Raw genomic sequence first — 12,295 nt, 5'->3', positions numbered from 1 at the left:
AAAAATACCATTTAAGTTCATTAGACTCGATTTGCGACGGTGTAGTTCACTCAAATTACCACAGGAGGGCGAAACAGTTTTCATTTAATAAGACTCGATTTGCAGTGGTGTTATTCACACAAATCACCACAGGAGGGCGAAACTTAACCGTATACAAACTGGGAACTATATTCTCAGAAGGCTAAGCACTGCTACTTGGGCTGAGTGATTAGCGCAACACTGAGCGAACTCTCTGCTCCTCACCACGGGGCTTCTCATGTGCTGCGAGCAAATCACTCCGCCCAAGTAGCAGTGAGCCTTCTGAGAATATAGTTCCCAGTATGTATACGGTTAAAAGATTTCTGTGTCTCATTATATGACATTGTTATTTGTACACACTGAGACTATACAAATCACAACATATAAATAGGAAAATGTTGGCGTTTTTTGTCACTTATTGGGAGCAGTATGCTAGCTGAAGCCATTCCAGTCTTTGTGCTCTAGTCTAGGCTAGCGGTGGGTGCGTCAGGGTCACATAGAGTTACGGCGCAGAGATGAAAAGGATATGTTTGGAAAAAGTCGGCGTGTTACTTTAAGGATCAACTGATGGAAAGAACCCAGATCTTTATGCAATAATTCCTCAGAGTTCTTTATAGCCTATGATGTTCAGCAGGTAGTTTATATGATAATGTTTTATATTCTCTCGATGTTGAGTTGTGGGTTCCCATCATTTTCTTTTTGAAAAGCAAGTGATGGAACCTAAATGGGTGTGGAAGTGACGGGGCGGAGTGTGAACATTTTATGTACAATTCATTTTAGAACTGTCCAAAAAGGCCACTTTATGATTTGTTGAATTGTGCAACTTAAAGACTGTTTCAAAAGAAAGACATAGCATGTTGAGCATGTAGTACACATGAAATACATCTGTTTATGTGCCATGCACCTTATTCTGTATCAAGACACACTTTTTATTGGACAATAGAGTAGAAACTTCTTGTAAAGCGGAGTTTATTACAGAACATTATTTTTGACATATTATATAAAGGGATATAGCAAGATACTGCCCTGAGACTGAAACCTCCATCAAGACATTAAAAAGCCAAGCTTCGGCCAATGAGAAAAACGTTCTGCACATTAACATGATATGCAGGTTTGCATCTGAGGACTAAGCTGAAACACTGGCTGCACATAAGACGGTCAGAAAGCAGCATTTTAGCCATCGATTTTCAGATCCTTGGCCACGAGCATCGCTGTGACGGGGTGCATTGCTCCACGGTGCTCCTTAAAAGTCTTCACTGCCTCGTCGCTGTACTTGGAGAAGTTGTAAACTTCCCTAAAAGGGAAAGCGAGAGAGAGAAAGGAGGTCAGCAAGTGCACTTTTGAAATGGTCTTGAAGAGCTCTCGAAATTAAAAACAGAAGTTTACACAATGAAATGTTTGGTTGCTAATGTCAGCAAGGAAATTACAAAACTTTCTCTAACATCCTGTTCCTTTTTTTCTTTTGGTCCATTTTTAACAAGTGACCCACTTATTGCTGTTGCTGTTTTTGGTCCAATCATGGACTTCTCAGAACGAATTAATGAATTTACTTAAAGAGCGGGCGAGTGAATTTCATTCTGCCCTGGTCGCTAGCCATCTTCAGCGCCAGGGGAACAGCTTCCTCCCAATGTGCCCTCACACAGACACGCAACCACCTGCATAAACACATACAATTTGACATTAAATACTGAAATATGTGATAATCAGATAATTTAAAGAAACAGGTCTGCTGCTTACCTGAAGCGAACCTCTGAGTTTTTAACACTGTTCAGCTGGTAGACCTCCTGCATCTTCTTCACATGGGACAGAGGAAGGGGCTCCTGATACAGGCAATGCACGGAGGAAACAGACAGACACATTACAAAACTACTTCTGCTTTCTGTTCCTCTCTGTCTTTTGACCTGAAGTGCTAAAATATGTGTTTGATATGGTACAGCATTACTTATTCTGCATCAACATAATGGGGCATTACAGACTAAATTAGATCTTTTAATTCAATTTTTAAAAAGTTAAAAATGTAATTGAATCTATAATATATATCATACCATGTTTACATTAAAAAAATATATAACAGGTTTACATTTAAAATTGAAGATTTTATGTGTAATTTTATTGTTATGTGATTTTATCTTGCAGATTTAAAACAAAAAAGGATGCAAATAAGATATTGTGGTTCCTAGATATGATCAGGTACCAGTTTTAACTTATTTAGTACCTCTTGGAGTAACAGAGCCACAAACTCAATGAGTTGATGAGAGTTTAATTGCTTCAGATCTGCCTCGGTGAAACTCGTAAGGTCCCCTTCTTTTGCCTAAAATGCACGAACACACAGAGAAAGAGGAAGAAAGGGGTTCGTCTTAAACTCAGTGTAATTTAGAGAAGCTTGAAAACTGAAAGGCTTTGGTGTATTATAAAGGTATCGTAGGAAATGTTTTTCATAAACACTTTTTGACTGAAAACACTGGTTGAACTCTCTTCACATCCTGATAGGAATCAATAATAGAAGTTGTCTAGATTTAAAAAAAACAGTACATACATCTTTTGTGGAAGTCTCAGGGCCAAAAAATGCAATGATAGGACATCCTACCTGTCTGCAAACATATTTCCATGCCTCAGCACGCCCTGCTCTCACAGACACCGCACGTCATCAGTGCGTTTCATAAGGCTATGCAGAGTTGTAGACAGTTTACAGTTCCTTCTGGACCAAAACAACGAGCTTCTGCTGCGTTCATGCCATAATTAATAGATAGCAGCCCTTGACATTCTACTCGGAGCCGTTCATGTCCTCGGACTCAGAATTATGCGTTTCTATGTCAACACTATCAATGCCGTAATGAATCTGCAGGAGTCAGGTGGTAGATGTCAGAGATCTAAGTTGTTTATGTTCATTATTTTTGTAATGTTATGTGCTTTGAGACACGAGATGGTTTAAAGCCGTCTCTTGTGACGCTTTGCAAACCCTGCTCTGGCTGTGTGCGTTCATGTGTTTTTTAAGGAAGTGTGGCTTTGGAGACGCTCAGAAGGGAGGGTAGGATCTTATGCTTTCAAAGCTAGCTTGCTATTGCTAGCCTCTCGGAAGTTGCCTACCCTACCTTTAACAGGAGAAAGACTCACCTTCACCCATCTCTGACACAGAGCAGTGCAGGCATCGGCCATAGTGGTGTCATACCTGTGCACAAAGAGGCCACAAACACATTTTTTTAGGGAATACCTGAAACACACACACACGCACATCCAAAAATGTGCTCTAGTGCTCACTGTGGTTTGACGGGAGGCATTCCTGGTGTGTGCATCCATGCATTCCAGTCCACTTTATTCAAGATGTCCACCTGACAAAGAGACAAATAGAGACATGGAGCACAAAAAAAAAATGATTGTATAAGTAGAACATAAGAGATGGCATGAACATTAATTAAAAGAACTAATAACAAAAAAACTAAAGAAAAGTTAATGGGATTTTTATCAAGTTTATAATCCAACAGGAAAAAATATATACTTTTTTTTGAGGAAAATGTAATAGATAAATACAATAGAATCTTATTTGATTTTCACAGGATATTAGTATGATCCCATCGTGAATGATTCCAAATGATGAGACACATATCATTAGCAGTCTTTTTTGACAAAAACCTGGAACGAATATATGAGTATGTATATTCCTGCTTTACTGGGCAACTTGCATAAAAAATGATGCATGTATATATTCAAGTACATAGTGTATTAGTTCTCACCTTGTCTTTGAAGTAAGTGAACAGATAGTTCTTCCATTCCTCTGTGGTAACACTGCCATAAGCAAACAGCTGAATGTAAGACTTTACGAATCCCATGAAGACCTCTATAATTAAAGGCAGAGAAAGCTTGTTTTACCTTTCATTTATTTTGTTTATATATATATATATATATATATATAACAACAGTCCTCGCAAAATAGCAGTGATTTGTAGGCTGCAGTGTTAACTCTCGTCTTACTTAAAGTAGTTTTGGCACATTAAACAGGAAGAGGAGAGAGTATTTTGTGTGTGTACCTGGGCCTCCCATCAGTTCCTCCAGATGATAAAGAAGAGCGAATCCTTTCTCATAGGGCACAGAGGAGAAGGCTTCATCCGTGTTCACCTCATGCAGATTTGGGACCAGGTTTGTGAGGACATTATTCGCCCCAAACTGTTTCACCTACAAAATGACAGTTTCACAAACAGTGAATTACTTCACCAGAAAATTGCAACAGGAATTTGCCAAATAGACATTAATCTTATGTCTCAAAAACAAAATTGCAAGGTCACAAATATAGTCGACACAGCACATGCATGCAAAGAATTTTTTTTTTTTTAAACAGTAATTTCCTGTGAGGATCAGATAACTATTCAGCATCTATGCTGGGTCAGCAGATCAGAATATCATGTATGTGGGATCTCTATCTGCATAAACCGAGAACATGTTAATATTTGTCCATTTTTCTGTATGTGACTCACAGACTCTTGAAGTTCTTTCCATCCTCCGATGGCTTTAAACTGCCTGAGCTGTTCACTCTCCATACACCTGGCAATCATTCTCTCAATATACACCGTATGACCCTCGTTCAACCTGCAGAGAAAGTTCACTTGTTACAGATTGAAGGAGAAATATATATTATAGAAAACAGGATCTAGCCTAGGGCCGGACGATTAATCGAAAAGTAATCGAAACCTAAATTCAGAACCTCTAACTGACGTAAAAGTCATATCCCTGAAGCCAGATCACTTTCGCTTGCGTCCTCACGAAAGTTTGTCAATTGTATGTGTTTTAAGGATTGCCAGTTTGAGCATTCAATGTATCATTATATTGAACTAATGTGCTGATATATTGTGGCACCGAACACTTATACAGACAGTAGCTCGCACAGAAAAACACTCAGGAGTGCAGAGACTCATTGTCAACGCTGTCCTGTGGTTTAAACTTAGAAACCGTTTTACCGCAAATTTTTCTACTTTTGAAGTAACTACAACCCACAGCTCCACAATTAATAGTGAGATGGTATGACTTATTCACACATAAATGCTCTCATCTGTAATGTCAGACTAATTCATCTGTATCTGATTTACAACGAGCAGAAATCTGTAAGAAATGGTACGACCAATAGACACAATAACTGATGAAAGTGAGCTGTTATGTCGGTGCAATAGCACTTTGGGCAGCACCAAGACATTTTTTTAAGCAAACATCAAAGTTTGTTTCCTTCAATTGTTTTAAAATAACAAAGATAAGAAATGCACTTTCATTAGAAAAAATATCCCACCTTTAATAGTTGAGCATATTTACAGCACAAACCTTTTCAGTGAACTATGAGGGCAAAAAAAAAATTTTGCTCAATAATCGTAATTGAGGAAAAATGTTCAATTAATCGAGATTTTGATTTTAGGTTATATCATCCAGCCCTAGCCATTTTGAAATAAAATAGTTCAGTGTACTTTGGAACAATGTTCTATTACAACCAAAAGAACATCACGGGAGGTGGAGACTGGGTGCATATTTTGCATATTCTGATCTACATATGCAGGAAAAGCTCAATGTGTCAGACTGACCAGAAATGCTCCCAGGTCCTATTGGTCACCAGGTTCCCAGTCCAGCTGTGGGAAATTTCATGAGCGATGACCTGCAGCAAAACCATAAAAACAGAGCATATTCTCATTAGCAGATGATAAGAGGCTTAGAACAAATGCTCATTAACCTAAAAATGGTTTTCATTTGAAAGAAAAATGCACACAGGTGACTTACACCAGCAAGCGACCTGTCTCCAGCCTGAAAAAGAGCACAAGAATGATGTTACAAAACCCTGTACTTTAATTTAATGTTTCCTTGTTGAATAATTATTTTTAAAAAATATTATTCGCCCCGCACTTTTGAGCAATAGTGTATGCAATATTTTAATTTATACTACAGGGCTGTTGAATGCTTGATTCTGATTGGTTGAGAACATTCTAAGGTGTGCAACTATTTTCAGGAAAACGCACGGTTAAAGTAGTTTCAGGCAGCTTTGACCGCATTACAGTTCCATATCACTGCGCGTAGTTAACTGTAATAACAGAAAATAGGATCCAATTAATTAAAACGAATTTAATTGTTTAATTAATAAATAGCCTATAATAATATTGACACGCATGCTTTTGTCTCATTATTGCAACCTCTCTCTCTCTCTCTCGCTCTAGCTCTCTCTCTCATAACTGCTTTAATAACTGCATGAAGCCGGGACACACTTATAAAGGCCAGCTATGAATGTAATTTGATACTTATGTTATGACTGATCATGCCCAAACGCGTGTTCAGCGCGTTCAGTCTGTGTTTACAGTCGGTGTTTAAGACCTGCTACAGTCGATGGAAACAGTAAGTCTTCGAATGTTTCAGCGAGTCGTAAGTGTCGTGACCGCATTACCACCTCGGGTGTGCATTATTTTTCTAATAATTCAACGGCCTGTCGTCAATTATTCCTTACATATTTCTCTCCTCTTTATAAGCGCAGCTGATGTAGAGCACACGCAGAACCCTCATTGACTGTGGTTGACAATCTGTTACTTTTAGTCCTTGTATGTGGCTTTGCATGTCTGTGTGGATGCATCTACAAACTGCAGAAATCTACAGAGGTACAAGTGCATGCATGAATGAAGGGGAATTATACAGACCAGTACAGTAGGGGTGACAAATGTGAGGCAAGGGTTCTCCATTCCCCCGTATGGAAAAGACGGAGGCAACACCAGGATATCATACTGTCCCCAGACATACGGCCCTGCCAGACTCTCAGCCGTCTTCAACATGGTCTCAGCCTAATGAAGGATACGAGTAAAAAATTGTTTCTTCATCTGTTAACCACATCAGATAGCAAATGCAAGTCATGTGTGCTTGCTGAGTTAAGTAGATAGTGAGCGCCTTTACATGCACGTTCTTAATCCAATTAGGCTTAATAAGCCAATAATGCGTGTGGCTATGTAAACGCCTTAAAAGTGCAGTAAGTGATTTCTGAGAAACATTGTTGATATTTGAAATCAACCCCAAACATACACTGCTCCGCCCCTAAAATGCACGAAGATGCAATGCAAGAATGGATGTCTCTTCATCATAGCTGAAGCAAAGCAAAGCGAAAAATAAAGCGAGGGTTACGGACGAACGACAAGAAAGTACAACAAATAAACATACAACAAGAAAGAGTTTGTTGTAAGTCGCCAGTAGCACACCAGATCCAGACAAACAATGATACTCAAAGGTGGCCTGTTACTTTAGCTGACACAGACACTACAACAACAGCATATCTTACGTTACGTAAGGAGCAGAAAGGCATTTCTCAGAAATCTGCACATTTATCCTGTTTTCTTTATTGGAGTAAGTCATAAGCATCTGAGTAAATCGTTATAAGCACTCTGCTGGCATGTAAACATTTAAACCTGCGTTCGGTCGGCTTATTGAAGTGCGTGATATGAAACAGGAAAGCATCCTAACTTTGAATTTAAGCGCACCCAGAAAAAGCGAGCCTTTCGCAGTAGGGAACGAGGAAATATCTCAAACTCCGAAAAAAATATTTTCTCATCTCGTGCAGCCGAAGTAGAAGTAGTTCAGTCAAAATACTGCTTATTTTTTTAAGATCACATCTTACATATCAAATGGAATACATGGCCTCAAATACACAGTCATTGGTTTGCATGTTAATTCAATAAGCTGATTTTTGGGAGCATTTAAACGTGTTAAATGTATTTATCACAATCTCTTCATGTGCTGAAAACCCAGAATCCTCAAAACCGAATCCTCATCTCACCTCTGAAAACTCAAACGCTGCCTCTTCCACACACTCCTTCTCAGACCAAACTCTGGACCGGGGACCGATTTCCCTGAAAGCCACAAGCAATGATAATACACCTGATATGAAAGCCGTGCACAGAAATCTTAAATGTAAAAACTGAGAAATTCACAGAGTGAAAAAATAATGGGAGCGGATGCTTTCTTCAGGCCACAGGCTGGTGTGATGTTCTAGGTGTGAAGTAACATACGTGAGAAAACATTTGTTTGCCCACATTGCAAATGCTTAAAAGTGGTCATATTCAAGTCAATTTACAATGTAGGTCTACACTACACCAAATTACACCCTTTTAAGGACCTTAAAATTGCGCCTTACTGTTCTTTTAAGACCTCTTTGGATAGTAAGAGTATAGTAAAAGTAACAATAGTCACAACTAAATGCTGAACACTGAATATGTAAACTTGGTGGTCATATGCAAATATAACCATGGTTGTGACATCGAAACCATGACAAAAAAAGAAAGAAGATGAGGGGAAGAACAACAGAAAAAGGATCACCTGCTTTCCAAAGCGCCAACTACAATGGCAATGAGGTAAGATGGCATGGGGACCTGCAAGAAAGAAATAGACATTTTTCATTGATTTATTTTCATTTGGAAACCAACTCTCTATTGAAGAAAAGGAAAAGGCACTGACCGGCTGTCTGAAGCGATAGATGACCCGGCTGCTGTCGCTCGGATCTGGTTCCTGACCATCACGCAACGCACTCATCAAAGCCACCATCTCTTTTGGGACAGACACCTGAGAAACGGTAAAATGTACCCCGTGTTACCGGCAGAACAACTGTAGATTTTAATTGGTATGATATCCTTTCAGTTTAGATTTTTTTATAGATTGTGGCAAGCACTTCATTGCTGCTTCATTGAGTGTGTGATTAGTTCTTTGAGCTTTTCATGCATCTTACCTGGGCATAATATGTGTGCTTCACTGATGGAGAGTCCTGACAAGGCACCATGGTCCTGCAGTGAGTGGCCTGTTTTGAATAGAGTAAATTGAAAAAGTAAGAGAAAATGGAAAATCAACTGGGATTGAGTGAATTTATATGGAATAGAACCTAAAAAAGGTAAAGTCCCATGTAGTTTTCTTATACACTGACAACCACAACTCTAAAATATCAAACGAAAATACTGGAAAGTTTTAGGACTAAAAATATTATTATAAACAGAGTTATTTTAGTATTATTGGCCCTGTTTACACCAGGTATTAAGATGCGTTTTGGTCAATCAGGAATGGCGAGAGAACATTGTGCTTGGTACGTTTTTCACCTTCAAACCAAACTTGGGTCTCTAGCCAAAAAAGTTTAAATCCCGTCTGGCTAGAGCGCTTCACATAATGTTTACACATGAGGTCAGTAGGCGGAGAGTCTTTTGTGGCTGTTGGAACACATTTTGACCACATGAGCGTTTACACTACGAAAGCAATCCGGTCTAATGCGTTTTCCAATACCTCTGGAAATGGTAAAAAGTAGACAAGCTCAGAGCCCTTTTTTTGTAGATCAAGTTAAACTGAATGAAAATGAGAAATGTTGAAATAAGCTTTACATTTTTTTTTAAGTTTTTATATATTTTATTGGTAACAGTTTACAATAAGGTTCATTAGTTAAAATTAGTTAGCTACCTTAGTTAACATGAACTAAGAATGAACAATAATTCTTCAGCATTTATTAAATCTTTGTTAATATTATTAATTAGCATTAACTAATACGTTATTAAAATCAAAGGTTGTATTTTGTTAACATTAGTTAATGCACTGTGAACTAAGATGAACAAACAATGAACAGCTGTATTTTTATTAACTAACATCAACAAAGATTAATAAATACTGTAAAAACTGATTTGCTCATTGCTAGTTCATGTTAATTAATGCATTAACAAATGTTAACTAATAAACCTTATTGTAAAGTGTTACCATTTTATTTTATTTCAGTTAATGTTCATTTTATTTTTTATGCTTTTAGTTTTAGCACTGTACTTTAATTAAACACACACTTCTAATCAAACAAACACTTGGTAGAGATAGTTTTAAAAAGGTTTACATATAGTAGATCTACAAATGATTGTGTCAGATGAGTTGCGGAATGAAGGAGCTCTTGATAGACTTTTCGTGATCAACTTGTGAAGCAGAGGAACAAATGCAACACTTTGGGTTGTATTGCAAGATTGCAAAAATGATAATATTTCAAGCAAATTGCACCCATCTTCACATGCACACACAAGGTGGTTGAGGACAGATAAGAGATGGTGAGGAGGTACCTGGCACTGGCTGAAGAGGTATGGCTGTTTCTTCCCAGCCGTCTGTTTGGGGGACAGCCACTGCAGTGCTATGGCACTAGGAGACGTCTCATATTCAATCTCCACGATCACATGCTGCCCACTGAAACACACACACAGATAATCGCAATACAACTTAAAACGAAGAGGAAAATTTAATACGCTGAATTTAATACGCTAAAATTGCGCTGAATTTAACAGGGCTTTCAAAGTTAATATGAAAACATTTAAGATTAATTATATACATTTTAAGTAAAAAAAAACAGTCATTGACTGCAGGAAGTTTCTGCAGGCTAATTGCAAATACCTGTATATACATTTGATACACAAAATTAATTCTTTGCATTTTTTTTATTACTATAATATAATTTACTTAAATATTAATTACATAATAATTCAATATTTTTTCCTTTGAGGAATTTGTTTTTGTCCGATTTAGCTCACAACTTTGTTTACTAAGTATTGCGTGCATTTGCATGCGTGTTTAAAGCCGCATTTATCTTGGCAGTGAAAATCATATCAGAAATAACTTTACAGAACAAGTTTGTGGCTTTACCGGGACAGTTCAAAAGGTAGGGTGATCTCCAAAGGGGATCCGTTAAATTTATGCTGGGTCCCCAATGCAAACTGTGCAGCCTGGCCATTTGCAGAAACCTTAAAGATCTTCAGGTCCTTTGAGTCCAGAGTCTAGAAAGATAGCGAGAGCGAGAAAGAGAACAGAATGTATGACTTTATCTGTTAAAAAAAAAAAAAACATTTAAGGATATAATAACACAAACTGTCCATTTACTTTCTGCTTACAGGACACCTGAATAGTATATCTGCATATATACCGATCATTATACAGATTGAAAGGATATTGTTTACAGAATATTTCAGCAAATTGGCATGCCTTTTGGCATTTGACAGTAGATATTATACTGCATGTCACATCTTGTTTGAAACAAGCCAAGGTTAAAGAAAATATTGCCATTACTCGTATTTGGTTGCATTGCACAACCCTGAAATGCAAAATCCATGAAAATTCAATTAGCAGTTATATAAGTTCATATTTATCTGACAGCTTTGCACCAGTCTGTCAAGCTCAGATAAAAAGTCCATCAATGTGATCAGACAACTCCTGAAATCAAAGTTCAGTGCAGTAAACCAGGTACACAGTCCGTGACTTAATACACCTCATTAATGAAGAGATATATTTGACATAATTGGTAATATGACCATCAAAGCATATGCGCGTGCATTTACAGAAGATGATGGTTGAATGTATCAAATTCATAAACAAGAAACTTTGAAAGCAAGTCATCAGGTTACGTGACGGATCTCATCATTACTGTATCAAGTTCAGGTAAATATGTAACCTAGCCCTGATCTAACTGTTACTGTTACTGTATGAAAGACAGATTTGACATTTATCGCTAAATAACTAGTATCTATTTTAATTACTAGTATTACTAATTCAATAGCGACTAGCACCTTTTTCGGTTTGACTAATAAAAAAATCTATTAGATATTACACTTAAACAGAATGAATCAAAGCAACAAATACATAATAAAATCACACAGCACACTGAATCTTACTCATGCAGATGTGTGTATGTGACTTGCAGTGATTAAGTCAAGCAAACAGAATCAAATGAAAACTGTACCAGAAAGGAGAATTTATCCTTCAGAACTTCCACAGTCAGGGCGACTTTCCCTTTGAGCACATGCCTGTCAAAATCAACATGGTAAATGAGATTTAAGTGCTTGGTAGAGCAATTGGAGATAGAGGAGAACGAGCTGGGGTCTGACACAGTAGTCATGGTTGAGACAGAGAACATTCCGCTCGCGCTGCCACTAGAGTTTTAACCATAGACAGTCACGTGATACCGGCCGGTTGAACTGCATTATTGGAGTTGTAGTTTTATATCCTGGTCTGCAAGAACGATGAACTGCTGTCCTCTAGCGGCTGAGGGTGTTGTACAAAAAACATTGATGTCTGTCGTCAGCAGGGTCTGCGTGTATACGTATGGTGGATAATTTAATTATAGCCTACGATAATTTAATACGTTTTTAAAAGAATGGCATTTTAGGTAAAACTTAGGTAACATTTTATTTTATAGTGTCCTTGTTACACGTTACATGTTACTGCAGTGATCCCAAACCAACTAATCCCAAACCAAACTCCAATCCTAACCCTAACCCTACAT

At 37.8% G+C, this 12,295-nt stretch overlaps 1 protein-coding gene across 1 annotated transcript; it reads right to left on the bottom strand.

Annotated features, from left to right (window-relative positions):
* Positions 1-970: 970 nt before the first annotated feature.
* lta4h (leukotriene A4 hydrolase) lies at positions 971-11,968 on the bottom strand. Its single transcript, XM_077234964.1, has 19 exons — positions 11,753-11,968; positions 10,663-10,793; positions 10,089-10,209; positions 8,741-8,809; positions 8,473-8,577; positions 8,335-8,387; positions 7,796-7,868; positions 6,672-6,812; positions 5,770-5,793; positions 5,577-5,647; positions 4,488-4,599; positions 4,044-4,188; positions 3,750-3,853; positions 3,277-3,347; positions 3,133-3,187; positions 2,234-2,329; positions 1,756-1,838; positions 1,569-1,673; positions 971-1,312 (listed from the first exon to the last, which is right to left on the bottom strand). The coding sequence occupies exons 1-19, from the start codon at positions 11,924-11,926 to the stop codon at positions 1,192-1,194; spliced, it is 1,854 nt and encodes a 617-aa protein (XP_077091079.1). The 5' UTR covers positions 11,927-11,968; the 3' UTR covers positions 971-1,191.
* Between the last annotated feature and the right edge of the window lie 327 nt (positions 11,969-12,295).

This window comes from Siphateles boraxobius, unplaced genomic scaffold, assembly GCF_051911475.1.
Source record: "Siphateles boraxobius isolate OS27281-9 unplaced genomic scaffold, OSU_SipBor_1 19, whole genome shotgun sequence".
Lineage (NCBI taxonomy): Eukaryota > Metazoa > Chordata > Actinopteri > Cypriniformes > Leuciscidae > Siphateles > Siphateles boraxobius.
The sequence above is the reverse complement of the archived record's forward strand: the minus strand, read 5'-3'. Positions and strand labels throughout refer to the sequence as shown.

Excerpts from the sequence above, each read along its gene's own strand:
- lta4h (XM_077234964.1), bottom strand. The coding sequence starts at position 11,926 with ATGTTCTCTGTCTCAACCATGACTACTGTGTCAGACCCCAGCTCGTTC. Across the intron at positions 8,388-8,472 it reads TCTATCGCTTCAGACAGCCG|GTCCCCATGCCATCTTACCT; the intron begins GTCAGTGCCTTT and ends TCTTTCTTGCAG. Across the intron at positions 3,348-3,749 it reads TCACTTACTTCAAAGACAAG|GTGGACATCTTGAATAAAGT; the intron begins GTGAGAACTAAT and ends TCTCTTTGTCAG.